At 49.3% G+C, this 27194-nt stretch overlaps 1 protein-coding gene across 1 annotated transcript in view; it reads left to right on the forward strand.

The window, feature by feature from the left end:
* The window catches only part of FHOD1 (formin homology 2 domain containing 1), a 36792-nt gene continuing 9598 nt past the window's right edge, over positions 1-27194 (forward strand). Inside the window, exons 1-11 of the mRNA XM_069085761.1 lie at positions 1-294; positions 15014-15120; positions 16713-16777; positions 17167-17234; positions 17318-17423; positions 18020-18114; positions 22467-22578; positions 22682-22776; positions 22945-23088; positions 23177-23373; positions 26056-26157. Coding sequence (XP_068941862.1) covers positions 97-294; positions 15014-15120; positions 16713-16777; positions 17167-17234; positions 17318-17423; positions 18020-18114; positions 22467-22578; positions 22682-22776; positions 22945-23088; positions 23177-23373; positions 26056-26157 — 1289 coding nt within the window. The 5' untranslated portion in view covers positions 1-96. The remainder of the gene's footprint in view (positions 295-15013; positions 15121-16712; positions 16778-17166; positions 17235-17317; positions 17424-18019; positions 18115-22466; positions 22579-22681; positions 22777-22944; positions 23089-23176; positions 23374-26055; positions 26158-27194) is intronic.

Consider the following 27194-nt stretch of genomic DNA (forward strand, 5'->3'; position numbering starts at 1 on the left):
CTCTGTCCGGTCCTTCTTCCAGCCCCGGCTGCATAGTTGATCCGGGGCCGGGAGGGAGGCAGCCGATCCGATCCGATCGAGCTGGCGGCGGGGGCCATGGCTGGTGGGGACCGTCGGGAGGATGGCGAGGCGGCGGTGGTAACGGTGAGGGTGCAGTACTTGGAGGACGCGGACCCCTTCGCCTGCGCCAACTTCCCGGAGCCCCGCCGGGCCCCCACATGCACCCTGGATGGGGCACTGCCACTGGGTTCCCAGATCCCCGCTCTGCACCGGCTGCTGTCCGCACCGCTCAAGGTAAGTCCGGGCCAGGGAGGGTTCGGGGCTGGGGCTGCCCCGCAGCCCGGGAGCACCGTTGGGGGTGGGGCTGGGGGGGACGGAGACTGCCCCTCGGACTGGGGCTGGGGCCCCGGACCCCCCTCAAGAGTCTGGGGACCTGGTGCACCTGTGCTCCAGGTGAATAAGGTCTGGAGGCGGGGCCAAGGGGAGGGGAGGGACTGGGTTCGGAGGCACAGTTCTGTCCGGGTTACTTCTACCAAAAAGGTGTGACTGGTTCTGGGAGTGTACTGGGTACTGGGGGGCTTAAGTGTACCGAGTAAACCCCAGGAAACTGAACAGAGAACCCCACCACCCCAGGATTTTAGAGCTGGATGGGACCTCTACATTGAGTCCAGCCCAATCGGTTTAAAGTTGAAAAAATCGTCGAAAAGAGTGATTTAGTGCCCAAGGTCACCCAGGTACTAAGTAGCTAAACTGGATACACGCAGAAATGGCTACAATACTGGCCTTGGGTTCCGAAAGACCTAGGTTCAAATCTCGACTCTGACATTTGGCTGGATGACCAGAGACAAATCACTTCAACTCTAAGCCTCCCTGGGCTTTGTTTGGATTTATGTGGCTAACCTAGTGCCTGGCACATAGTAAGCGCTCTAGCCTTGTAGCGCTTTCCTCACCCTGTGCTGCTAAGGCTAAAATGAGATTATATGTAAAGCAGTTTGCAAGCCTCAAAGCATTACGTAAATAGAAGCGATTATTATCATTATTGGTATTCTAACTCCAAATCCTGTGCTTTGGCTGATTCTCCGTGGGGGCCCCCAGGAATTTGGCCGGGGCTTGCTCCACTCCGTGGAAGGTCCTAACTAGTTCTCCCAGCCCTGCTGCTAGCTGGGAGGGCCGGGATGGAGACCCGGACAAGAACAGTACCGGGAAGGGAAAAACAGGCCCTGGGCTTTCCTGAGGGGACGGACCTGCCCCGGAGTCCCAGGCCCAGCGGGACCGAGAGTGGGGGATTTCCCCCAGGAAGGATGACAGGATCGAAATGCTGGGGAGAGGGGAACTGAGCGAGGGATGGAAAAGACCTGATGAGTCACCTCCTCCCTACCCCGCCCCCCCCCCCACCTTTGGCGGGGAGCTCCGAGTTCCCTCCCTGCCTGCCCTGGGGGGGAGGGGCGGGGCGTGCTCGGGCTAATTTTAAATGCCTGGAGTGATGGAGTTTGCTGAGCAACCCGGCTGGAGTCGAGGCGGGCACGGGAAAGGGACTTTTCCAGATGTCCAGTCCCTGCTTCCCCTACCCTTCCCCTCAAGCCCCGGGTGAGCTGCCCCCAGCCGGGCTTGTGGTTCTCTGTTTACGGCTCAGGAATGCCTGGTGCTGCGGCCAGGAGGCCAAGCCCAAACTACTTTTATCAGGACCTGGACAGTGGCTTGGCTATGCCTCCAACCCCCCACCCCCCTTCCCTGCTGGGCTCCCTGCCCGCAGGCCCCCCACCCCGGGAAGTAAAGGAGGAGGCGGCTGCATTTCCCCCTCCGCCCCTTGGCTGGGGGTGGGGGAGGCTGGGTCGGCCAAGGCCTCCTGAGCCGAAGCATTGCACAAACTTGCCCCCGACCCCAGGGTCTCCCCTGGAATGTGCCTCCAGGCGCTAGCCTGCATTCCTACTGGGCCCAGAGCCTGCCTGGCCCCCAGTGAGGGGGAGGGGGAGAGGGAGGTCGATGGTCCTTTGGAAGGGAGAAGGGAACTGGCCCAAAGATGAGCTAAGGGAGCCTCTAGCCTGCCAGGTTCAAGAGGAGAAACTGAGGTTGGGAATGAGAGAAGATAGCGCTGAAGCACTGCAGAGTATCGCAGAGACTGAACCTCATTAATCGCTAGACCTCTCCTCAGAAGAGACCCCAATTCCTAGTGGAGGGATTTGGTTAACATGGCAGCTCCCCAACCTGTACATAGTGGTATGAGGCCCTGGCCTTTCCTAGAAAGACCACTCTATTTGGCATCAAAATATCTATTTCACTTGCTAGCTGTAACCTCTAAGGGCCTCAGTTTCCCCCATCTGTAAATTGAGGGGATGGAGCAAATGATCTTGGACTCTTCCAACTTTACCTATAAACCCTATAGAAGGATCATGCTAAGATCTCTGCTCTTCTCATGCAGTTTTCTTTCAAATTCTACATTTATTCTGATTTTCCCGGGAAATAGAGCCCTCAGATTGTCCCTCCCCACACCCCACCTACCCATTATTAGTGTTGAAGTATAGATAAGAACTATAAAAGTACGCTTAAGTATAGATAAGAACCTGGGCCCTGCCCTTATGCACAACAGTTTAGTATGGGGGTGAGATTCATTGTATCACTAATGTACTTACATTAGGGGCAAAACCAAGTATTTTGTGAGGTCTTTTCCTATATCAGGAAGATAGGCAGCAACTTCTCACTCTCTGGCCTCCCAGAATCCCTAATGCTGGAGGAGAGACTGGAGCTGCTGGAAGTAGAGGGACCTTCTTCATTAACTAGAACATGAACTGCTAAACCAACTCCATCTGAAGGCAAAATCAGACTTCTCTCTGACTCTCCCAAATGGGTCAGTCTCATCCCATGCAGTAAGCAATTATTGCCTTAGGATGTACTAGACATTCTAGACACAAAGATAAAACAGTCTACCTTCAAGGAATTTATATTCTAGTGAAAGTGATAGTCAGACTTGGGGGGAGAGGCTTCATCTTTCTGTGCAAGGAGAGGCCTGAAGTATACCTACTGGGAAGGCCAGATCAGAAGGGGTTGGACCCTTAGGGTCCAACCATCCCTGTCCAGGGGACAAAAAGCCAGTCCCAGGTAGCCCCCGTCCATTCCTGATGAACTCTTCTTCTCAGGGAGCTTTGCTGGTTAAGTGGCCTGCCCAGTGTGTGATAGCACGGTTCCTCTCTGTCCCCACTGTGAAGCTTCTGCCCTGTAAGGCAGGATAAGGGGATAGATCCCCAGTATGACATTCACACCCACCCACCCCCACACTCACCCAGCACTAAATTAGAATGAGAGGACCTGAGCTGAAATCCCAGCTTGATGCTATTGGTCTAACCTGGAACACAACATTTCTTCTCTCTGGCTCTCAGTTGCTGCCTAGATCAAAGGAACAGCTTAGACCAGATAGGTCAAAGAAAGAGCTTAGACCAGATGATGTCCAAGGACCCTTCCTGCTACAAGTTCCAATTCTGAACACTCTTATTATCTGTCTACCAGTTGCAATAGAATGGGCCCCTGTAGAATGGGACTTGAATGAAGCTCTCCCGAAGTATGGGGCCACCATGAGGCAATGGTTTGATTTTGCAATCTAGACAAAGTGGGTGTGGGCAGTCCTGACACATGCCTCTCTAGGCAGCTGGGGCATTCATGGCCTCAGGGCCACCTAAAGAACTCTGTGAAGTTTCTGAGGATTTCGAGGTGAAAAGGCCTTCTAGCTTAATCAGCTCCCATTCACTCATTTTACAGATAGGAAAACTGGGGCTTAGAGAGTTTGTCAAAGCCAGGGAACATCCCCAAATTCTTTCCCCCCTTCTCATACTTTAAGCCAGAGTCTGCCTAACCCCAAGTTCTTTATGCTAGGAGCAGGAGACCCTGAAGGTTTATCTCAAATCCAAACCCCACCCCAATTCCCCAACCTCCCTTCATCGATGCCCCTGGGAAGCCCAGAACTAAGTGTGGCTGGGTTACCATAGTGACAGGCACAGGAGGCTGGCTCCCTGTGGCTGGCATCTCTGCCAGGAATGGTCAGATGCACCAAGACATTCCCATCCCAAATATAAACCATGACCACAGCCCCGGAATAGAAGTCCAGAGGAAAAGTAGGACTGAAAACAGGCCCCCATGGTAGGGCTTGGGTTTCAGAAGGGATTGGTGGGGGGTGGGGGGGGGGGGGGGGTGCTATAAAGACCTCTAGACTTGGTGTTCTTTCAACAACTGGGCTGTCTCTCCTGCCAACGGGGATTCTTCTAGGGCTGACCAGAGAAGTGGAGGCACAGGGCATGGTTTAGGATAATTCAGCTGTGTAGTGACCCAAATGCTGGAGCCCTAACTCAGGATTGTTTGTCATTGTCAAGACTGAGCAGATGGAATTGTTCCCCTCTGCTGCCAAGGGACCCAGCTCAGCCTGGGACAGAGTTGGTGCCCTGGGACCTACTTGGCCACGTGACCTTTAAGTTGACTACCCTAAAAGAAGCCTGGTACAGAGACCCACCCCTCCTGCAGGCTCCCCCCCCACCCCCCCAGTCCCTGGGAGGATAGCCAGCCACTTACTTCCTAGCGCCTCCTCTGGGGGAAGGTACTTGTGGGGGCTGGACACTCCCCTTCTTTGGGGGTACTGAGCTTCCTCATGAGCCTGCTGAGGCCTCACTGACTTCCTCCCCTGTCTGGGAGGAAGCTGCAGGGCCACAGCCTCTGACTCATCTCCTATACAGAGGATATCTGCTTCCTAGGCTAGGCCTGGTATCTTGGCCAGTAGAGGGGAGACATGCCACCTGGGGGCATCGAGAGGGAGCTTTCTGGGGAATCTCAGAAAAAAACACTACTAGATCTGGAGTCAGAGAATTCATGCCCAAGTCCTGTCTGTTACTTACTGTCTATGGGACTCTAGGCCAGTCATTTCCCTTCTCTACTTAATTTTTTCATCTCAAAACCCTGTGACCAATTATTTTTCCCATGTGCTGGGATTTCTCCTCTTTCCTCTCACCCTGCTCCTTATCCCATCTTAGCAGTAGTTGAATAAAGGACCAGACCCATGGGATCCCATATGGTCCAGACCCACCAACTTCCCAGAGCTAGAGGGGGATCAGAGCAATGGCTGCAGAATGCCAGGGGGGCATAGGGGTATGGCCTCAGTACCCAGAAAGTGAGCTGTCATTGTGCCAACCACTCCCCCTTGATGGTCAGTGTTCTTTGCCCTCTCCACAGCAGTAGGAGGTGCCCTGGACACAGATGTCTCAGGAGGCCCAGGGCTTGGTATATTGGAAGGTGGCACCGATTTCTACATGGGTGGTTCCACATCTCACAGCTGGGGTGTGGACCCTGAGCTGGCACATATGAGGAGGCCAGAAGGTTCTCAGCCCAAGGACCTTTCCCCTCCCACCAACAGGACCAGCCATGAAGTTTTATGTTCTTTTAATAAAGTCATAGCTGGAAACTGTGAGCTGTATGGTTGAGATCAGAGCAGGCCTTGCAGAGGGACCAGGGCTGGACAGGTTCTCTCTAAAACAGTTTTGTGACTCCATGGCCTGCTTGCTCTGGACTCAGTTTTCCTACTCATAGCAGGAAAACAGTCATTGGAGAATGGGAGAGAGAAGGATCTTAGTATGAAATAGTATGAAGAGCTAGTCCAGTCCTATAAAAAGACCCTTGGATTTTGGGTCAGAGAAACCCAGATTAGGTCCCAGTTCTGCTACCTTCTGTGTGAGAATTGTGGGAGAGAGTTATGCATGAGCCCAAGGAGGAAATGGGACCTGTATTAAGGAAACTGGATCAGGGTATGGTGGAGACAGCATTTGATTTGAAATCAGAGGACTTTATGACTCTCTGGGCCTCACTTTTCCCATCTGTAAAATGTGAGACTGGGCTAGGTGATCTCCCTAAGGCCTCTTGGAGTTGTGATGTTCTAAGCCTGGGGAAGTGGGGTATATCTGTCAGTGAGCTGCAGTGCAGGCTAGGGCTGAGGGGGGTATGTGTGAGCATGTGGTGACCAGAAAGGGATGAGAACTCCTTTCCATAAGTCACATCTCAGAGAAGCAGGAGCAGCCTCCAGCCCAGGGAGGGTGTATTATCCAGCTATGACTCACTCCCTCCCTCTTCTCTCTGCCCCAAGCTGCTTTTTCCCACAGAAGGGTTTGGGGGAGGGTTGAGTAGCCCATTCTATCAGCTCTCCTGGCCCTACTGGCCTCTCCATTCCTCTTCCCACAGTCTCTCTTAGGTCCAAGGGCCTGCTTTCAATGCCTTGGGGAAGCTTAGGCCGATGTGGTTCTGTGTTTTTTATGGGGGGTGGAGTGGTAGGGAGTAGACTTTGTGATATAGTCTCTTTCCTTCTATGAGTCTTAATAGGGCCCTTACTGGGAGACCAGGAAAGTACTCTTGATTGGCACCACCGTGGGAGGGAGGGGCTAGCCCAGGGGTGGGGAGCCTGCAGCCTCAAGGACCTGCTGCTGCCTTGCTCCCTCAGTCAAAGTACAGCCCTGCTGTGTCTCTGTCTCCTATGTCAGTGTGTGTCATTTCCCATCTCCCTCTGGCTTCTTCTGTGCTCCTGTACCTCAAACTCTGTGTGCCTTCTGAAACTGGGAAGACCAGTTTGGGATTATTTACAGAGACCAGAGGGCCTGCTTATCTGTAAGGGGGGTGGGGAGGGCCGCACTGGGACAGCCATAACCCTTGGTCCTTCTGAGGCAAACCCTAAGTCTCTGACACCTGCCTTGCCCCAATCCCTAACCACAGTTCCGCTGTTATAGAAACGACTTCATTAAGACTTCACAATAGTCCTAAGAGGAAGGTGATAACAACTCCCATTTCTGTGGGCTCTAAAGTTTACAAAGGCTTTCCTTCCAGCCATTCTTTGAAGTAAGGTAGGAATTGTTATCCGCATTTTACAGAAGAGGTGAAGGGGCTGGTAAGTGTCTATAGTATGATGGGAACCCAAAGTCCTTAGATTCCTAATCCAGGGCTCTTCCCACTTTATCTAGTGAGTGAGAGATCCTGGAAAGAACAGGGCTGTCTTTGGCCTCTGGGAGTTCTTTGTCTGGGAGCTGTCACTATTAATGAAGAGTTTAAGTTCTATTATCCTGAGGGCTTGAGCCCTTGTGGGGAAAAGGTAGATCTCCTAGGCTCTGTGACTCTTGCTCTATGGCAATAATTAGCCCTCTGTGGATCACTTCCCTGGAGTGGGATCAAAGACAGGAAAAAAAGGAAATCTCTGAAAGAAAGTGGATGGGAGGCCTTAGTGATGGCCGATAGGAACAGAGGAGAGAAGAGAGCCCACGAAGTGAATGAATTTGGCTACAGCACAGTGATGCAGCAGCCCATAGAGCTCTGGGCTTGAAATCAAGATCAGGGTTAAAACTCTGCCTTGTTTAGACACTTACTATAGCTGTGTGACCCTGAGCAAACTTCTGGGTCTTGGGCTAGCCTTAATGACCTTTGAGTTCCCTTCTATTTGTAAGTCTATGATGCTATTCAAACACCAGTATACTGTGTGGAAAGCCTAATGTTAAGTGCTAAAAAAGATGCAAAGATTAAGTAAGACACAGTCCTCGCCATAATGGAGCTTACGGTTTAGTAGGGAGCCATGATTGTTCCCCAGTAACTGTAACACAGTAGTATACATGGTGAATGCATCAGAGGTGGACAGCCAAAGTGCAGTGTCAGCTCCTGGAAGGGAAGATGATTACTAATTGGAAGATCAGTGAGCACTTCATGGACAGAGGAGGGGTCAAAGTTTGAGTTGGAAGACCTAGGGCCAGCTATGGTGAAGAGGAAACAACCCCTCAGCTCCAACTGACCACCCCCTACTGGTCTAGAAATATATGATGATGAGGTCCCTGAGTACATAAAACAACAGGGGGCAGAAGCATCAGGGAGAGAAAGGGGGAGTCTGGCATGGCCCCAGGGTACAAGGAATGTAACCCAGAGCCTTGGCTCATGACCAAGTGACCCAGAACGGAGAGCAGGTGACCCCAGGAAGGGACCCTGGGACTAGAGCGGAAATATCTCAGGCTAGTTGGGGCCAGGGTGTGGGGAACAGGCACCATCCTGCTGTCCTGGAATCCACACCATCCAGCTGTTTTCTTGGCCTTGACAGAACCCACATCCGCCAACTAGACCACAGGGGTAGTGATCTGAGGGAGAACCATTAAGGGGTGGGAATTTGTGTGGGAGTTCCAGGAGAAACTGACTAGCCTGATAAGGGTCAGGAGGGGTAGCAGCTTGCTAATAATAATAGTAACAATGATAATAATTACCATCTATAATTTTTATAACATTTAAAGTTTTCAGAGCCCTTTATAGATATCTCATTTGGTCCTTATAACAACCTCAGGGAGGTAGGTGCTATTATTATCCCCATTTTACAGATGAGGAAACTGAGGTTAAGTGACTTGCCTGGGGTCACAGGGTTTGAAGCAGTGCTTAACAGTCTTTGGTCTCTTCCAATTTTAGATCCTATAATTAAGGGTCTGGGGCCAGTAAATACTTTTTAAGTGAATGAATGGATATCTTGGAGGTTCATTAGACTAGTCACCCCTCTTTAGTTCCTCACTGCCAGTTTGAAGAACTCACTTGGCCTAGACAGAGATTGGTCCCTGGGAAGATCGGTGAGGCTGGAGAGGGTAACGTAGTGTAATAGAATATTCTACTTGGAGCCAAAAGATCCAGGTTCAAATACTGGGTCAGATACTTACTAGCTCAGTGACCAACCCCAATCAGTAAAATCACTTTAACCCCTTCAAACCGCAGTATCAGCATCTCTAAAATGGAGCCAATAGCACCTTTGTAAACTTTTTCAAGGTTCGGGTTATATAAAAATCAGCTGCTGCTGCTGTCTCACCTAAAATGGGTGGCAGGCATTACTTAGAGATGTAGTGGGGTGAGTAGGGTAGCTGCTTCGCCCATCAGATAACCAAATGAGGAGATTAGAGTTGGAATGTGGAAGAATAAGGGGGGGAGTTAGGTCAAAGGTTAGAAATGAAGGATTTAGACATGAAAAACAATCAAGTAAAAAGTGCATAGCAGAGAACAAAAGAAAACTTAAAGGAAGCAAAGATGGAGAGCGATATTTATTATGCAAGCTTTCTCGAAATGAAAATTTATTGCTGTATATTTTGCATTGTCTCTTATGTTCTGCTGTGCACAGGGCAATGCTTTTTTTCTTCTTTTGTATTTAAGTTTTTAAAAAACATTTTTGTTATTGAAAAAAGGGGGGGGAGAGAAATGAAAAAGCTCTAAGACCTACCTAACTCTCCAGATAAGACAACTGAGGCTGCAAGTGGAAACTGACTTGGCTATGATCACATTGGTAGCAATAGCGAATCACAGACAGACAGCTTAAAGGCCCTTGAATACAACCACTTCTTCTTATGGAGGAGAGAACATGGCCCCAGAGGTGTGACTTGTTCATTGTCCCACAGGTGCTAAGTAGCAAAAACTAGCTGTTTGAACCAATTTTTTTCTGGCTCCAGATCATTAGATCTGGATTAGAGAGCCCTTTCCGTTAGAGTAGGCTAAAATTCTGGAGCACACTGGAAGGGAGCTTAGAAGTGAGGAAATTGAGACCCCCAGAGGTGTGGTGACCTCCCCAAGATCACCGAAGGAGTTGGTGTAACTAGAATTTAAATCTTTTCTACTATACCAATGATGAAGGCTGGAGGGGCATGGGGTGGGGAAGAGATTTAATGGGCCTGAGTGAGGACAGTGATACTCTAGCCCTCTGGGGCCTAACATTTAATGGTAGAGGGGGCACTGACTGAGTTAGCTTACTTTAGAACAAATTGGGTTCTGGACTTCTGTTCCCCAGGTAATACAAAGAAGTTGAAGGATTTCCCACTTTGGTTTTTTTTTTTTTTTGGCTTTTTGGAGGACAATTGGGATAAATGACTTGCCCAAGGTCACATGGCTAGGTTTTTTTTGTGTGTGTGTGTTAAGTGTCTGAGGCTGGATCCGAACCCAGGTCCTCCTGACTCCAGGGCCGGCTCTCTATTTACTGTGCCACCTAGCTGCCCATCCCACTTTGTTTTGAATTTGTATATGAAATTAAAATTCAGAGCCAGAAAGGACCTTAGCATTTATCTCATCTAATCTCCTCATTTTATAGATAAGAAACTGTGACCTGGAGTGTGACTCTAGGTCACACAGGTTGTTAGAAGAACCAGAATTCAAACCCAGGCCTTTGAATTTGAGAGATTTTTTTGGTGTTTCTATGGTTCTTTGAAGGTCTGGGAATTAGGATATTGTGACACTCTTTATGTATAGCTCTGGGTGGGAGGAAGGGAGTTTGGTGTACCATGCTGAGTCATTGAGAAGATGGGGAAAGGGAATCTCAGGATTGATAAGAATCAGGAATTGTTTCAGTCATATCTGACTCTTCATGACCCCATTTTCTTGGCAAAGATACTAGACTATTTTGCCATTTCCTTCTCCAGCTCATTTGACAGATGAGGTAATTGAGGCCATCAGGGTTAAGTGACCTGCCCAGAGTCACAGAGCTAGTAAGTGTTGGAGGTTGGATTTGAATTCAGGTCTTCCTAACTCCAGGACCAGCATCTTTCCACTATGCCACCTAGCTGCCCCAGGGGTGGGTTACAACCTACTATAAATGAGTTGCTGGGGAACTCAAGGGAGGGGGTGGCTAAACTGGGCAGCTGCTTTGTCTAAGGTGTGAGATGACTATCAGTATCTGAGAGTTGCCCTCTGCAGGAGGAGGGAGAATACTTGAACTTGCCCCAGATAGGAAATGCTCAATGCTCTTGCCATTATCTAAAGAATTTTAAAACTGGAAAGAACTTCTAAGATCCTCCAGATCCTCCTTTTGCAGAGGAGCATGACTTGCCCAAGGTCATACTAGAGAAGCCCCTTGTGATGTAATGGAAAGTGGGCTGGGTGTGGTATCCAGAGACCTGAATTTTAATCCTGTCTCTGACGCCTGGGCCAATCTCTGAGCCTCAGTGTTTTCATCTGTAAAATGAAGGTAATCACAGAATCATAAAAGGTGGAGGGCACTTCGGAGGTCAGCCCCTTAATCTTACAGATGAGGAAACTGAGGCCCGCATGCCCAAAGAGGCTGAGGTGGTAAGAAGCAGGCAGGATTTGAACTGGTCTAGGGCTCTCTTTCCCTGTTATACCAGCTGCCTACTTCAAAGCACTGGGGTGAGAAAATCACTTTGTAAATCTCAAGTATCAAAGAAATGTCAACTATTATTTATAATTCTGGTTAGTTGGAATCTTAAAGGTGGAGAGATCTCTGGGGCCATCAAATCTACTTCTCCTTTGAGGGAGAGCCCTCTCCTCCTCTCCCCCCCACCCCCACTTCAGGCTTCCCCCAGTTCTGCCCCCAGTTACCAAGCAGACCAAAGCTAATCCCTCCCCTATGAGACAACCCTTCAAATTCTTGAAGACCAATGTTATGGCCCCTCTGGACTCTTCAGACTCTGCTGCCCACCAAAGAAGAGTCCAGGGCCTCTGCCTATCATGAAAGGATCATAAGATCTCAAGCTGCAGAACCCTGAGAAATCATCTCATCCAACTTCTTCATTTTGCAGATGAAGAAACTGAGGCCCAGAAAGGCTAAGTGCCTTGCCCAAAGTCTCCAAGGTAGCGGAGCTGGGCCTGGATTCCCCCTGGGTTTCTTATTCTAATCTAGTGCCCAGCCAAGAAGATAACAGTCAGTCAAACTGACCCTAGGCAGGAAACAACCCGACCCCTTACTTCCCTTACCTTTGGACTCTGTCCCTCTTCCTCCCTCCCCCCCATCAGCTTTCCTTTGGGGACAGGGGTGGGAAGGGTCTCTGCCACTCTCTTGGGCCTGCTCCTAAAATAGCCCAAGAGAGAGGATGACTGTGCTTCTATTCCTTTCCCCTAAGAAGGGAGGGCGAGGAGCCAGGCAGGAAGTGGGACCAGGCCTTGCAGTGTTTGTCCCAAGCGGGAAGGGAGGTGCATTACCTCAGACAACCCCATAGCCCCACCCTCTGGGGGATGGACAGGGCTCCTTGTCCCTCCTCCAAAAGAGCCCTCTCTATGGTACTGCTCCCACTAAAATACTATAACCCCTTAAACTTAGAAGAATACACACTTATATACCATATAATATATGTGTATTATATATTATACATTATATATGTGTGCTATATATTCATTTATACATGTGTGTTATGGGTCATATATACATACACATCTATAAAAGTAGTGTGTGTGTGTGTGTGTGTGTGTGTGTGTGTGTGTTCCGGGACACATAGACTATCAGGGCTAGAAGGGACCTCAGAGATTAACTAATCAAATCCCCTCACTTTATCAATGCGAAAACTGAGTCCTGAAAAAGAGACTTTGATCAAGTCACTTCTGGACCTTGTTTTCTCCATCCGTCAGATGGGAGAGTTGCTTTGTAAGATCTCTTCCAGGCCTAAATTTTATGATCTTAAGATCACAAGGTCTCAAGTAAGAAGCATAGGTAGGATTTGAACCTGGGATTCCTGACTAAATCCAATGTCCATTTTTCTAGCATTTGGCAGTTTTCAAAGTTCTCTCCCATTTATATTCCTGTTGGAGCCTCACAATAACCCTGTGACTTCCCAGTAAGGTGTAGTGGACAAAATTCTGGATCTGCAGTCCTGGAGACCTAGTTTCAAATCCTGGCTCTGCCACTTATTATCTGTATGACCTTGGACAAGTACCTTGACATCTCTGGGCTTCAGTTGCCTCATCTGAATTGTGAAATTAAATTAGAGGATATTTAAGGCCCTTCCTAGCTCTAAATCTATACAATCATGACCTTGGTGGGACCTTACTATTGCAGTAACTCAGAATTGCAAACTCTCAGGTTTGCCTTGGTAACATCTGAATGTAGCTCATTTGTAGCCTTCCCCAAAGGGCCCTCAGCTCCCATGCAAGCATTGTTCTTCAAGGCATGAAACATAGAACAGGTTTATCACACACCAAAGAATGCAGGAAGGAGGCCTACCCTGGTCTTTAGACAGAGAAGAAAACATTTTCCTCTTGTGAGTTCCAAGGACTTACATAGTTACTCTGAATACCATCTGGGGTTGAGGCTTTTTCTTTGAGGAAAATAATTGAAAGTTGTGAAGAAGTAAAATAGCTGATGCTTTTGGCAAACTCTGCCTTCCCCAAGCACCTATAGTGTCATTCCAGACTTTGAACAACCCTGCAAGTAAGGCTTCTCCAAGTAGGGGGGAAAGTCAGAGTCAATGGACTGTTGATTCTCCTCACCTCGATCTTCACAGTTCATATGACTCACAATGCCCGTGAAGGGCACATTCTTCCATTATTAGGTTACAGCGCCTCCTTTGGTCCTAAGACCCAGGATTCCCTGCCCATACTAAATGTCTTCCCTCATCATCATAGCCATTGCTTCCAGATGAGGACAGTATTGCCTGTGTGGATCTGTTTTCAATAATAATAGTTAGCATTTGCATAGCACTTTAAGGTTTGCAAAGAACTTTGCAAATATTATTTCTCTTGTCCTTACCACAACCCTGGGAGACAGGTACTGTTATTTCCCCCACTTTATGGATGAGGAAACTGAGGCTAACTGGTTTACTTAATGTCACTCAGCTAGTATTTTTCTGATGTGGGATTTGGACTCAAGGTCTTCTTAAATCTATTGTTCTCTATCCAGTGCATCACTCAGCTGCCTTGTGCGTTTTTTGGTCTATTTTGCCCTATCTTGGCCCACCCTGAGTATTAGAAATTCGCTCACTTGACTGTCCTGCTCCAGCCACATTTCCTTCTTCAGGAGAGTTACTGATCTTAGAATGAGATCGCTGAGGCCTTTGGGAGTCAGCACCTCCCAGTGGGCCCTCTTGAGACTAGGGAAGAAGAAACACTCACCCCCACTTTTCTTCCCTGACATTCCCTTCCCCTACTTCTCCCCTGCTAGAGCTAAGCCATGCAAATTGAAAAAATAAGGAGACAGAAAGGGGAGGGCCCTAACTACAGAAGAGGAGGAATTTGACTGGAGGAGATAGAGGCTCTCAACAGCTAAGTGCCCTGTGGGCTGTTCAGAGAGACCGAATGACCATCTGCTGGAGATGCCCCAGAGGGCTTGGACTAGGTGATCTCAGAAGTCCTTTCTAGGTCTGAGATTCTATGATGCACCTGGGTCCTGGTCTCTTTCCCATCCCCCACCCAAACCAGAACAGGTGGAGTAATTCCATCCAGTAGAGTGGTGGAAGCATAACAACAACTCATTTTTGTATAGCGCTTTTACCACAACAGTCCTATATGTTAGGTAGTATGAAAATCATCCCCACTATACAGATGAGGAGACTGAGGTTTAGACAAGTTAAATAAGTCAGAATCACAAGATTTTAAGTTAAAAGACACCTAAAAAGTCATGGAACCCAAGACCCCCCCCCCCCATCTAACAGATGAGTAAACCGAGGTCCAGAGAGGAGAAATGATTCGTCATGTAGCTAATGATAGCATTGGAGGCAAGATTCATCCTTTTTCAGCAAAAAGAGAGGAAGTGTGTCCATAGCAGAAAGAGCATTGAAGCTGGAGTTGGGATCCCTCTCTGGGCCTCAGCCTCCTTATCTGCAAAATGGGGGCAGTTATCAGCTGACAAGCATTTATTAAGCAGTATTCTGTCAGGCAGTGAGGACACAGACAAAAATGATATCCTCAGGCAGCCCTCTCTCTGCCTTCAAAGAGTTTACATTGTATCAGAAGAAACAAATGTGTAGATATAAAAATACATATGAAATCTGCCCAGTGCTGTGGGAGATACCAGCAGTTGGGGGATAAGGCCAGGTATCACGCAGGAAGCAGCCTTGAGCTGAGTTTTGGAGCAGTGTGTACACGGCCTGCCTCACCAGGGTAAGGACAGTGTTCTGTAAGCCATAAAATACCGTCTACGTGTAAGTCGTTATTTACTGAGCTCCTACCTGTGTGTGAGCAGCACAGGAAGAGGGCCAAAGTCATCTGGGAGTTCCCACATGGGGCACTGAGAGGGAAGAGGGAATAGTCTCTGAAAGCAGCCTTCTCTCTTAACTTCCAGCTTGAAGACTGTGCCCTGCAAGTATCCCCATCTGGCTATTATCTGGACCCAGATTTGTCCCTAGAAGAACAGCGTGAGATGCTGGATGATTTCTATGAAGAGATTGGGTTGGTATTTAATATCCCCCTGTGGTGGGTGGGAGAAGGCTCAGGAGAATATCAATCCCATCTCTGCTACCTGATGATTACCCATCCTTTCTCAGCCTTTCTCTTCTCCATCCCCCATCCCAGACCCTTTCCTCTCTATTCCCATCCCACTGATTCTCATCTTCCCTTTTCTCTCTGTTCTTCCCTGGGTGTGAAACTTGGGGCATGAACTCTGATCCCTAATCATTGTGAGTTCTGGAAAGGCTGTCACATAGACACAGGCACACACACATACACACATGCACACATACACTCTGAAACCAAGTTAAGGTTTCATTAGCCTACACCTCTGATCTCTCTCAGCCCCTGGCATATGTGCCTGCTCCCCTGATTCCTCCTGAAGCCCAGGGAGGGCAGGGAATTGGCCAGAGAGGGACTCATTCCTCTCCTCATCTACTGCCCCCTCCTAAGAAAACAGTGGTTAGACACAAACACAAGGACACAGATAAAGGATTAACAACTTAACATTTCATTAGTGCCTTGAGGTTCACAGGGCACCAAGGCAATGGAAGTATTCTCATTCCCATCTTACAGATGAAGACACTAAGACCCAGTGCTTAAATGGTTTTCTTGGGGTCACACAGCTAGTAAATAAGAAACAAGGATTAGAATTGGAAGAGCCTGTTTACCTCCTCCAAACCTCTCCTTTTTATAGAAGAGGAAACAGGTCTAGAGGAAACTGATTTGCTCATGGATTGCCTGGCAAGCTAATGGTAGAACTAGAAATAAAATTCAGGGCTCTGACTCCTCTGATTCCACACTACACTCGAGGGCCTGAGATTCCCTCCCTGCTTTGTCTCTAGAGAGACTTGGGCAAGAGAGACACCACACCTTGGGATCCTCTTCATTCCTCCTCCCCCACCTGGAAACGGCCCTGAGTCCTAGCCATTTCTCAACAGCCTGGCACTCCTCTTTGCCCACCCCTCCTTCTTGACATTCTGGGCATATGGATGAAGGGGGAAGGGAGGGAAAGAAACTAGGCAGCGGGAATGAGGTGTTCCACTGCTCTCCCTCAAAAGAACCCCTTGAGGGCATACTGAGCCCTAAAGAGAGCCCAGCCTGTCCAGGGGAGAGTTAATGTGCTAGGACCCCTGTTAGGGGACAGAATAGGTAATGGAATGCCTGGTATACCTGTGTTTGCCCAAACCCTCCACCTTCCTCTGCCCTTAAGGGGCCCTTGTCTGTTAGCGCCACCCCTCCCCCAGGATCAGGGACATAAGGGGAGAGAGTTGGATTGGACTTCTTCCTGGGGTTTTTGGCTGGAATGTGGAAGTCCTTGTGTGAGAATGTCAGGAGGGAAGCAGACTTTGAGGACTGAGATTAGTTAGGGAGGGCGAGGACAAGTGGTAATGTCTGTGGTACACAGTGGTGAGGCCTGGATTTATTCAGAGGTCCTAGCTCCCATCCCCCTTCTGGTCATTATTGCCTAGCTGCGTGACCCCAGGGAAGTCACAGAACCTCTCTGGGCCTCAGCTTCCCCATCTACTTGAGGAGGTTGGCCTGAGTGATCTCTAATGGTCCCTTCTGGCTCTAAATCTCTGCTCTTCACCTAGCAAAGGGAGGAAGCCCACCCTCATTCTGCGAACCCAGCTCTCCATTCGAGTCCATGCCATCCTAGGTGAGTCCCCCACCCTCTAGCCACCCCCATTACAGTTCTCCAGGACTCTTCTCCATTTCCTTGGAAGGAAGGAGAGGGGAGCCTGGGCCAAGCAGATAAGAGGCAGGATGTGTGTGGGGGCCATTTCCAGCTAGGGCTCTGTCCTTCCCCTGGGCATGGCTGACCTGTGAATCGAGGGTAGAAAGTCACTCCAGGAATGGAGAGAGAGAGAGAGAGAAGACAGCAGGCCTTGGGGAGGGTGGGAGCTGGATGCAGAGATGGGGGTGAATCTGTGGTCAACTTACACTGTGTACTCTTGAGAGGGACATCTTGTCCACCTGGGTGGGGGTGGGGCCCAAGGCTGTCCCCGGGTGAGCGAGCCCCACTTACCATGTGTCTGTCCTTTGCAGAGAAGCTATATAGATCCAGTGGCCCTGAGCTGCGACGCTCACTCTTCTCCCTGAAGCAGATCTTCCAGGTGAGGGGGTCACTAGGAGGCCAGCCTGGGAGGGAGCACCTGGAGGTGCTCCCCCCTGAGCTCCTCCCCCACTGCCTCTACAGGAGGACAAGGACCTGGTACCAGAGTTTGTGCACTCAGAGGGCCTGAGCTGTCTGATCCGAGTGGGGGCCGCAGCAGACCATAACTACCAGAGCTATATTCTCCGAGGTTGGTCTAGGCCTGGACTGGCCCTTTTTGTCCTTCCTGCCCCTCCCCCCATGGCCTCATTCCAGGGGTGGTGCTGTCTCCTACCCAGCCCCCCTCGGTTTGGTTTTTAAAACCCTTTATGACCTGGCCCCCTCCTCAATTTCTACTTTTCTTACACTTTACTCTCTTACTTATGATCTAGTGACACTGACCTCCTGGCTGTTCTTGTCACATTACTCCATCTCCCATCTCCAGGCCTTTGCACAGGCTGTACCCCACGCCTACAGTGCTCTCCCTCCTGCTCTCTGCTTTAAGACTGGGTTCAAATCCCACCTTCAGCCAGAGGCCTCTCCTGTTCCCCCCTGCACACCGTCCCCTCCCCATGCCTTCCTTCTGCTGATTACTCCCACTTTACCCTTCGTAGATCATAGCGGTACACAACTGTCTGCATGTTCTCTCTCCCATTAGCCTCCTTGAGGGCAGGAACCCTGTTTTTGCCTTTCTTGGTGTCTCTGGTGCTTGGCACATGGGAATTACTTAATAAATATGTGCTGGTGGCTGTCTGGCTGGGGCTCCGGCCCTTGTCGTGCTGACTCCGGCCCCCCTGCCTCCTCCAGCCCTGGGCCAGGTGATGCTGTTCGTGGATGGCATGCTGGGTGTGGTGGAACACAGTGAAACCGTGCAGTGGCTCTACACCCTCTGTGCCAGTGTGGTGAGTAATCCTGTCCTCTCTCACTTCTCTGCTTTTGGAGGCTGCCCACACTGAACCATGTAAGTAACTATACTGTAGTCCAGAAGTGGGGGAGGGGGAGAAGTTGGTGAGGGCTGTCAGAAGATCCAGGTCTGATGTGGCTGCTGGCACTCACCCCACCCTGCCTCAGTTTCCTCATCCATAAAATCAACCAACAAACGTTTAAACACTCATTACATGCCAAGCCCTGGGCTAAGTTCTAGACATACAAATACAAATATAAAGAAAGAAGGTCCCTCCCCTCCAGGAACCTACGTCCTGATGGAGGAAGACAACACATAAAAGGGAGGTAGGAAGAAATACTGAAATGAAAGCATAAGAAGCACCTGGCTTGGCCAGCTTCTTCTTAGGACCTCCCCCTCTTGCATCCAAGGTGCTTCCCCTCACTCTGGCTGATAGAGGCCATCTGGTTTGGAAGTGTCCAGTACCAGGGAGACAGGGGTTCTCCAGCATCACATCCCTCTATACAACTCCCTCTGAGAATGGTCCTCCCACAACCACATTCTTAAACATCACTGATTTGGGAGGTGGGAGGATCCAAGTGGTCAGGAGAACAGGGGGCCATTCCTTCCTCTTCAATCACACACACACACACACACACACACACACACACACACACACACCACCACCACCACCACCACCACCACCACCACCACCACCACCCCCTCAAAAAAAGAGAAGGGTCCTCATAAGGCAGACCTCCAGCTCAGGTCCCTTCCAGCTATTAACATCCAATGTTCTATGGAATTCTAAGGACTCTCCCAACTCCAACATGCTATGTTCAGTTCAAGGCAATGAAAATAACTGTAAAATTAGACACAGCCCTCAAGGGACTTACTATGGAGAACATGTATATTCTAATCATTTGTGTAAAAGGTAGAATTAACAGAAGAAAAGGAAAAGGCTAAACAAAGTGCTCTAAAAATCTTTAGAGTAAAGGAAAAGCACTTTGAGCTGTGGGGAAATCGTTCTGATGGAAGAGATGGCATCCAGCCGAGCCTCAGAGCAACAGAAGAATTTCAGCAGGCAGAGATGAGAGGATTTGCCTTCCAGGCAATAGGAGAGTCGTGTGTGGATGTGCAAAGGTGACTGAGGACCAGACAAGATCAAGGACCAGCTAGTGATCCAATCTGATTGGTACAAGGATTGTGTGAAAGAAAATAGTATGAAATAAAGCTGGGATGGTTAATTGGGTGGGAATTGTCAGGTTAAAGAACTTACTTGTTATTCTGAGGGAAATAGAGAGCCGCTGAGGCTTTTTGGCCAGAGAAGGGACACGGTCCTACTTATACATTAGGAAAGTTATTTTGGTTGTTGGGTGGAGGAATGCCTGGCAAGAGGGGAAACTGAGACAGGGAGGCCAGTGTAATCCAGGAGAGGTGATGAGGGCCTGATCTAGGATAATGGGCAAAGTGAGGAGAGAGGAGACGTTTTTGAGACTTGTGGAATTAGGCAGCATTTGTGACTGCTGACCACCCCTTCCTCCTGGCTGCTCTTCCTTACCTTGGCCTCTGGGACACAGCTCTCCTTAGATTCTTATCTGTCACATCATTCCTTCTTGGCCACCTGTGCTGATTTATGGGCCCCTTCCAGTCCTCTAATCTCAGGCAGCCACCCAGGCTCTGTTCTTGGTCTTCTCTCCTCCATCCAACTTTTCTCCATTGGTGATATCCTCTGTTCTCACTGATTTGCTTCTCTGTCCCAGATGACTCCCATATCTACGTACCCAGGCCAAGTCTTTCTTGAGTACCAGGCCTGTATGTCCCAATGGGCGTACTGGACATTCCCAGCTGCGGATCTCAATGGCACCTCAAGCATGGCCATGATGGAATTCATCATATTTTCCCCCTAAGCTTGCCTCTCCTTCCAACCTGTTTAGACTGAAGACACCATCATCTTCTCAGTCACCCTCACTCAAGGCCTTGATGTCATCTTTGATTCTTTCCTCTCCTCTCCTATCTAATCAGTTGCCAGGTTTCAATGATTTTACCTCCACAGCATCTCTCAAAACTGTTTCCTTCTCTCCACTTACATTGCCAACTCTAAAAGTGTTAGAGGAAGTCAGTCACTGGTGAACACCTAGAGCACTGAGGGCCTAAGGAGTTCAAGGGTGGAAGACAGTGAGCCTTATTGAGCTGGCTAACTGTAAGTGAAAAATGTGAAGGAAGGAAAATTAATCCAGAACAGTAGCCTGGGGATATAAAGAAAGATGGTGGGACTGAAGGTTGGAGGCAAAAGCGTGAGTCCAGGAGGAGTGAGGCAGAGAGGTTAGGGCTGGAGGGGGATTTCAGGGTTCAAAATCAGGGAGGTACAGAAGTTTCTGATGCTGGTGATCTTTCTGCTACATTTGGCCCTGTTGACCACCCTCTCCTGGATACTCTTCCCTTGGATTTCCTCACGTTGCTTCCTCCTGGTTCTTTCCTTACTTGTCTAACTACCCCTCAGTCTCCTTTGTTAGTTCATTGTCCAGATCACGTCCCCTAAACATGGATGTTCTCCAAGATTCTGTCCTAGACCCCCTACTCTTTTGGCCCTACATGGCCACCCATGGGTTTTGGTTGTCATCTTCATGCCAGTGGCTTCTGGATCTACTTATCCAGCCTCAGTCTCTCTCCTAAGTGTCAGTCCAGCAGTACCAACTGCCCCTTAGACATTTCAAACTGGATGTCCCCAAAAACATCTTGGACTCTGCATGTCCAAAACAGCACTCATAGTCTTCCCCCTTAAACCTATCCGTCTTCCATACTTCCCTATTTCTGTTGAAGGCACCATTGCTTTTCCAGTCTTTGAGCTTTATAACCCTGCCTTGACCCTATATTCACTCTCCTTTACCTCATATATCCCATCATTGATGAATCTGGGTGTTAGGCCTTCCAGAGCATCTTGCATCCTACTCCTTCCCTCCCCTCACACATGGCCACCACCTTACTTCCTGCCTCCTCACCTCTCACCTAGATGGTCCCTGGTCCCTATCTCAAGTCTCTTTCCATTTCAGTCCATCCTCCACAATGCTGCCAAAATGATTTTCCTTAAGTCTGACCCCTAAAAGCTCAGTAAGCTCCCATGGCTTCTAGAATCAAATATAATAAACTGCTCTTCTTGGCTCAAGGACCTTTCTGCTCCCAAACTCTCTTTCTACCCCCATTGTACAATATCCCCACTCCTGCATTATTCAGTCTAGCCAAAAGGATTTTCTCCGTGTTCCTCATATGGGACACTCCAAGTCTTGCCCTCTTGCCTTTGCACTGGCTTTGCCCTATGCCTGGCGTGCCCTCCCTCTTCACCTCCAGGCTTCTCTCTGAAGGCTTTCTTGATCCCACCAACTACTTTTGTTCCTGTTCTCTTGATGTTCCAGGCATTCTTCTATCTGCCCTTGTCCCCTGTGTTGGAACCCCTTCTATTCCCAGCTTAACCCAGTGACTTTATAAGTGCTTGGAGAATGATGCCAACCATACTTGTTGAGAACTGATGATGAAACAGGCTGCCCACCTCCTCCTGGAGGGGGGAGTGCACGCTGAGACATATTTTTATGGAGATGGCCAATGCAGGAATTGGTTTTGCTTGACTATAAGTGTTTGCAACAGGGGTTTTATTTTTCTTGCTTCCTCAATTAGAGATGGGGGAAGGAGCGGGGAGAAAAATTTATTTGGAACTGAAAATAGAATTAAATTAAACTTAGAAAATTTTCACATTAAAATTCTTCTAACAGCAAGTAAGAAATTGCTTATTGGTTTGACTTATGAGTAGGGACTTTCACATACTGCACTTGTACCCTTAGTATTTGCCAAAGGGTCTGACACATAGCCAGGGCTTAATAAATCCTTCTTGATTGATTGTTTGGTTGATCGGAGGTCTGACAACTCCAGTGAGTGGCAGAGGTGAAATGGAGATAGATAACGAGAGTTGTTCTGACATTCTAGGTCCTAAGGTCCCTTCTAGCTCTGACTGGTTTAGATTCTGAAAAAAGAAAACATGGCACTTTCCTAACTATCGTCTCAGTGATGTTACCACACTGACGTTCTCTTTCCTGCCCTTGGGTGAAGAACAGAAGAATTTCTCCACATGCTTCACCACCTAGAGAATCCCTCAAGGGACATGCCCCTGGAGAGAAAGCCTCATCCCAGAGAAGGACATTTCCCTTCTGAGGCTCCTCCCATAAAACCTTCCCTGCCTTCATCCTCTGCTTCTGTATGGGAAGCCCCTTTAGTCACCAAAACAGGGCTGAGCTCCCCTTTCCCATAACCCACTGCCTAAGGGATGCTACCAGTAAATAATAATAGGACCTTACTCACTGATCACCTCCTTCTCCCCAGTCTCGCCTGGTGGTGAAGACATCTCTGAAGCTCCTTCTGGTGTTTGTGGAATATGCAGAGACAAATGCCCGGCTCTTCATCCATGCTGTCAATGCTGTTGCCAATGCCACTGGTCAGACACCCTTCCCTCTCTCCTCTCTCCTCCTTGCTGATGTCCCCATGCCCTTGTTTTGTGCCCTCTCTGCCTTCCCACATACCTCTCACCTACTCCACAGGTGCCTACCCATGGGCCACCTTTGTGTCCATCCTGGAAGAAAAGAATGGGGCTGACCCAGAGCTGCTGGTGTTCACCATGACACTGATCAACAAGGTGCCTGGGGGTGGGGGAAGAGAAGAGGTACTCATGGCCCTTAGAGACTGCCCCCCTTCCACACACACCCATGCGCCAGCACCCACCCCATCATGCCCACCTTATTAGGTCTCAGAACTCTTTATGGTGGCTGAGGGCCCAGCCTCACCTCCAGCATGGCGCTTACAGACACTGGCAGCCCTTCCTGACCAGGACTCGTTCTATGACGTGACGGATGCATTGGAGCAGCAGGGAATGGAGGGCATTGTGCAGAAGCACCTTGGCAGCCCAGGCACAGATGCTGACCTCAGGGCACAGCTTGTCCTCTATGAGGTAAGGATCCCAGAATTGGGACATCAGGGGTCAGGGGCATCAAATCCCCAGGTTTCCTTTCTCACTTCTGCCTCTTCTTTTTCTCCAGAGTGCCCTGCGGCTAGAAGATGGGGACCCTGAAGAGGGAGTGCCAGGAGGGCGGCGGGAGCGCAGGAAACCAGCCTCAGAGGAGGGAAAGAGGAGCCGGCGTTCCCTAGAGGGGGCAGGGTGTGGCATTAGCTCCCCCGCCAGGGCAAGCTGCCCAATCCTGCCCCCGTCCAAGCCTCCTGTGGAACCTCACCCCCGGTAAGTGAGAGTCATTGTCAGTAACATTCATACGGTTTATTAAGTGCCACCACATGCCAAGCACTGCATCTCTCAGTGGGCCTGGAATGTTCTCCCTCTTCATCTCCACTTACTGTCTTCTGTGGCTTCCTTTAAGTCCCAGCTCAAATCCCACCTGCTCTGAGAAGCCTCATTCTGGTGCCTTTCCTCCTTTAGTGATTTCCTATCTTGCCTGTGCACATTTTGTTTGCTTGTTCTTCCCCCATTGGATTGTGAGTTCCTAGGAAGGCAGAGACTGTCTTTTGTCTCTCTTTGCATCTCCAGTGCTTAGCACATAGTGTTTAGCACATAGTAGGCACCTGATAAATGTTTCTCCACTGATGGGGTGGTCACAAGAAGAAGTCCCTGACTTCAGGGAGCTCACAGTCTCAAGGGGGAAACAACAAGCAAAAGGAATGTACGAGCAAGCTATGTACAAGATAAGTAGAAAATAATTAAGAGTGGGAAGGCATCAGAATTAAGAGGGCTTGGACAGGCTTCCTGTAGAAGGTGGGATTTTAGTCTGAACTTACAGAAAGCCAGTACCTACAGAATAGAGGGGAGAACATTCCAGGCACAGGGGGCAGTCAGAGAAAAATGCCCAGAGCTGAAAGATGGAGGGTCTTGTTTGTGGAATAGCCAGGAGCCCAGTGTTCCCTGGATTGGAGAGAGACAGAGAAAGAGAGAGACAGAGAGAGAGAGAGAGAGAGAGAGAGAGAGAGAGAGAGAGAGAGAGAGAGAGAGAGAGAGAGAGAGAGAGAGAGAGAGAGAGAGTGTGTGTGTGTGTGCGCGTGTGTGAATGTGGTGGAAGTTCTAAGGAGATTGTAAGAGATGGAGGGGTAGGTTATGAAGGGCTTTGAATGCCAAATAGAGGATTTCTTATTTGATTCTGGAGGCAATGAGGAACCACTGGAGTTTATTGTGAAGGTGATGTGGTTGGGCTGGTGCTTTAAGACAATGACTTTAGAGACTGGATGGAGGATGGATTGGAGGGGGGAGACTTGAGGCAGGCAGACCTCCCCCCCAAAAAAAACCAGTCTACTGCAATAGTTCAGACATGAAAAAGTGAGGGTCTTTATGGGGGGGGGGGGGCGGAGTGTAGCAGTGTCAGAAGAGAGAAGGGGGTATATTGGAGATGGTACAGAGGTGAGATTGACAGGCCCTGGACAGTTTAGTTAGATATGGTGGGTGAGGGATAGTGAGGAGTTAGGTTTCAAGCCTGGAGAACTTGGAGGATGTGTAGTACTCTCAACAGTAATAGGGAAAGTTGGAAAGGGAGAGGTTTTAGAGGGAAAGAGAATATGTTCAATTTTGGACATGTTGAGCTCAAGATGTTCACTGGACATTCAGTTCAGGATGACTGAAAGGCAGCTGGAGATGTGAGACTGGAGGTGAGCAGACAGGTAGATCTGAGATTCATCCTCCTAGGGATGATAAATTGAATCCATGGGAGTTGATGAAATCATCTCGTGAAGGAGTATGGAGGCAGAAGAGACCAAGAGAGGTCAGATAGGTAAAAGGAGAACCACAAGACAGTTGTGTCCTGAAAACCTGGAAGAAAAAAGGTATCGAGAAGAGAATGATCAGGAGTGTCAAAGGCTTCAGAGAGGTCAAGAAGAATGAGGGTTGAGAAAAAACAATTGGATATGGACTTCAGGAGATGACTGGTAACTCCAGTGGAATGATGAGATCAGAAGTCAGTTTTCAGGGGTAAAGAAGTGCACGGGAGGAGAGGAAGTGGTGGCATCTGTCATAGATGGCCTTTTCTGGGAGTTGCGCCAGAAAAGAGCATAGGATGCTAGTTAGCAAAAATCAAATGAGGGTTTTTTGAGGATGGGGGAGACAGGAGCATGTTTATAGGCAGTAGGGAGGCTGCCAGTGGACAGTGAGGGTGTCAAATCAGTAAAGATGGGGATTACAGAAAGGGGCAATGTGTTGGAGGAGATGGGATGGAACAGGATCTCTTGAACAAGTTAGCCTTAGTAAGGAGTAAGACCACCTCTTCATGAGAGACAGGGATGAAGGGGAGAGTGGCAGAAAGCATCTGAGTGATAGATGAGGAAGGGGGGAGTTCACAGGGAATGGCCTCAACTTTTTGTATAAAATTGGAGGCAAGATTCTGAGCTGATAGAGGGGACACTATGGGAGGCTTGAGGGGGGAATAAGAAAATTTGGAATAGCCACTTTGAGAGGAGGATAATGAATTGATAAGGGAGGTACAGTAGGATTGTCTGGCAGCAGTCAGGGTCCAGTTGTGACATAAATTTGCAGTGGATCCGGTCAGAATGTTTGCCTGATTTTCTCCACCTTCATTCAGCAGCATATGTGTAGAATCAAAAGCAGATGAGGGTGGGCATGATCCAAGACTGAGTCTTGGCAGGGCACAATTGGAGAAATAATAAAAGATCCAGGGACTCAAGAGAAGAGAGCAGTGTAGATCTGAACCAATTCACCAGAGGGTCAGGATGGGAAAAAGAAGAGTGAGTAGCTAGAGTAGGGGTATAATGGCCTGGGAGTGAACTGAAGAGTCATAGAGAGGAGTCTGGGACGGCAAGGCAGAGGGAAAGGTGAAAAGCCAGTAGATAATGGTCAGATAAGGGGTAGAAGGGAAGGAGGGAGGAGAAAAATAACAGGAGCCACACTAACCAACAGTCCTGACTTTAGCCCCATAGGCCCAGCCCCCTGCCTCAGTTCCTCAGTGGTCTTGTTTCCCAGCCCCACTGTGGTTCCCCCTACAGATGCACTTGGTGAAAGAAGCATCTATAAGTAAGTCAGGTGCTCGGGGATGGGACACTACCCCCTGCCCCCTTGGTTCCCCCTTCTCATGCCCCACTGGCACTGCCAGCCTCTCACCCTCTGGGGATGTACAAACTGGTACTTAAAGGGTCTGCTGCCCAGACCTGGGCCCCTCTCTGCCTGTCCCTTTTGCTCTCCTCCTTTGCTAGCCCAGCTTTGTGCCCTCTCTGGGACACCCTGCCCCCTTCCCTGGGCACCTCCAGCCGTCCCCTGCCCAACTTTTCTCTCTTTTTCCAGACTTCATCAAACTGTTCCTCTTTGGTAAGTGACTAAAGTGAGCAGAATCTCAGGCCTCCCTTGGACGGTCTGTCTTCCACTCTCTACTCTCCTAGCCTCCTTCCCTCCCTCCTTGTCCTCTATTTCCTCTCCCTCTCTACTCACCTTATTTCTACTGTTCTCCCTTCTCTCCTGTGGTTTTCCCATACTCTCATATTTCTAGCATCTTCCCCCCTCTGTTCCCCATCCTCTCCATCTCTTTCTTCCTCTCCCTTTCCTGTGTCTCTCCTTCCCCCATCCTTGTCTCCTGGGAGCCGGGAATCCAGGTGGGGGGAAGGGGAGGTGATGGTGGTAAGGTGCTTGAAAACTTAGGAGAGGTCCATGGGAATGAGTGCTTCCCTGAGGTCGGTGTGTATATAAGAGAGACTAAGCTAGCTTGGGATGGGACTGATCAAAGGAGTCCCCAGGACTGCTAGAGGATGAACGAGTCTCTCCCTCTAGGGCCCCTGAGAGCCCTCCTGTCCCTCCTGTCCCCCCTGTCCCAGGGGTCCCGCCTGTGCTGAGCAGGTTTGAGTAAGTACAGAGCAGGGTTGGCCTCGCCTAGCCCTGCTCAGGACTTTGTGCTCACTGCTTCAGAACTGCTTCCTGTGTGCATCAGGGACCCTCTGGGTAACCCCCTACAGGGGTAGCCCTCCCTCCAGAAGTCATTCCTCCCCTTTAATTCCACATCTGGTTCCTATCCTCACTCTTCAAAAGACCCAGAAACAGCTTCCTGGACTGGCCCAGTAAAG

Source organism: Petaurus breviceps, unplaced genomic scaffold (genome assembly GCF_028583685.1).
Source record: "Petaurus breviceps papuanus isolate PSGF00001 unplaced genomic scaffold, PetGlider_PUasm1.0 176, whole genome shotgun sequence".
NCBI lineage: Eukaryota > Metazoa > Chordata > Mammalia > Diprotodontia > Petauridae > Petaurus > Petaurus breviceps.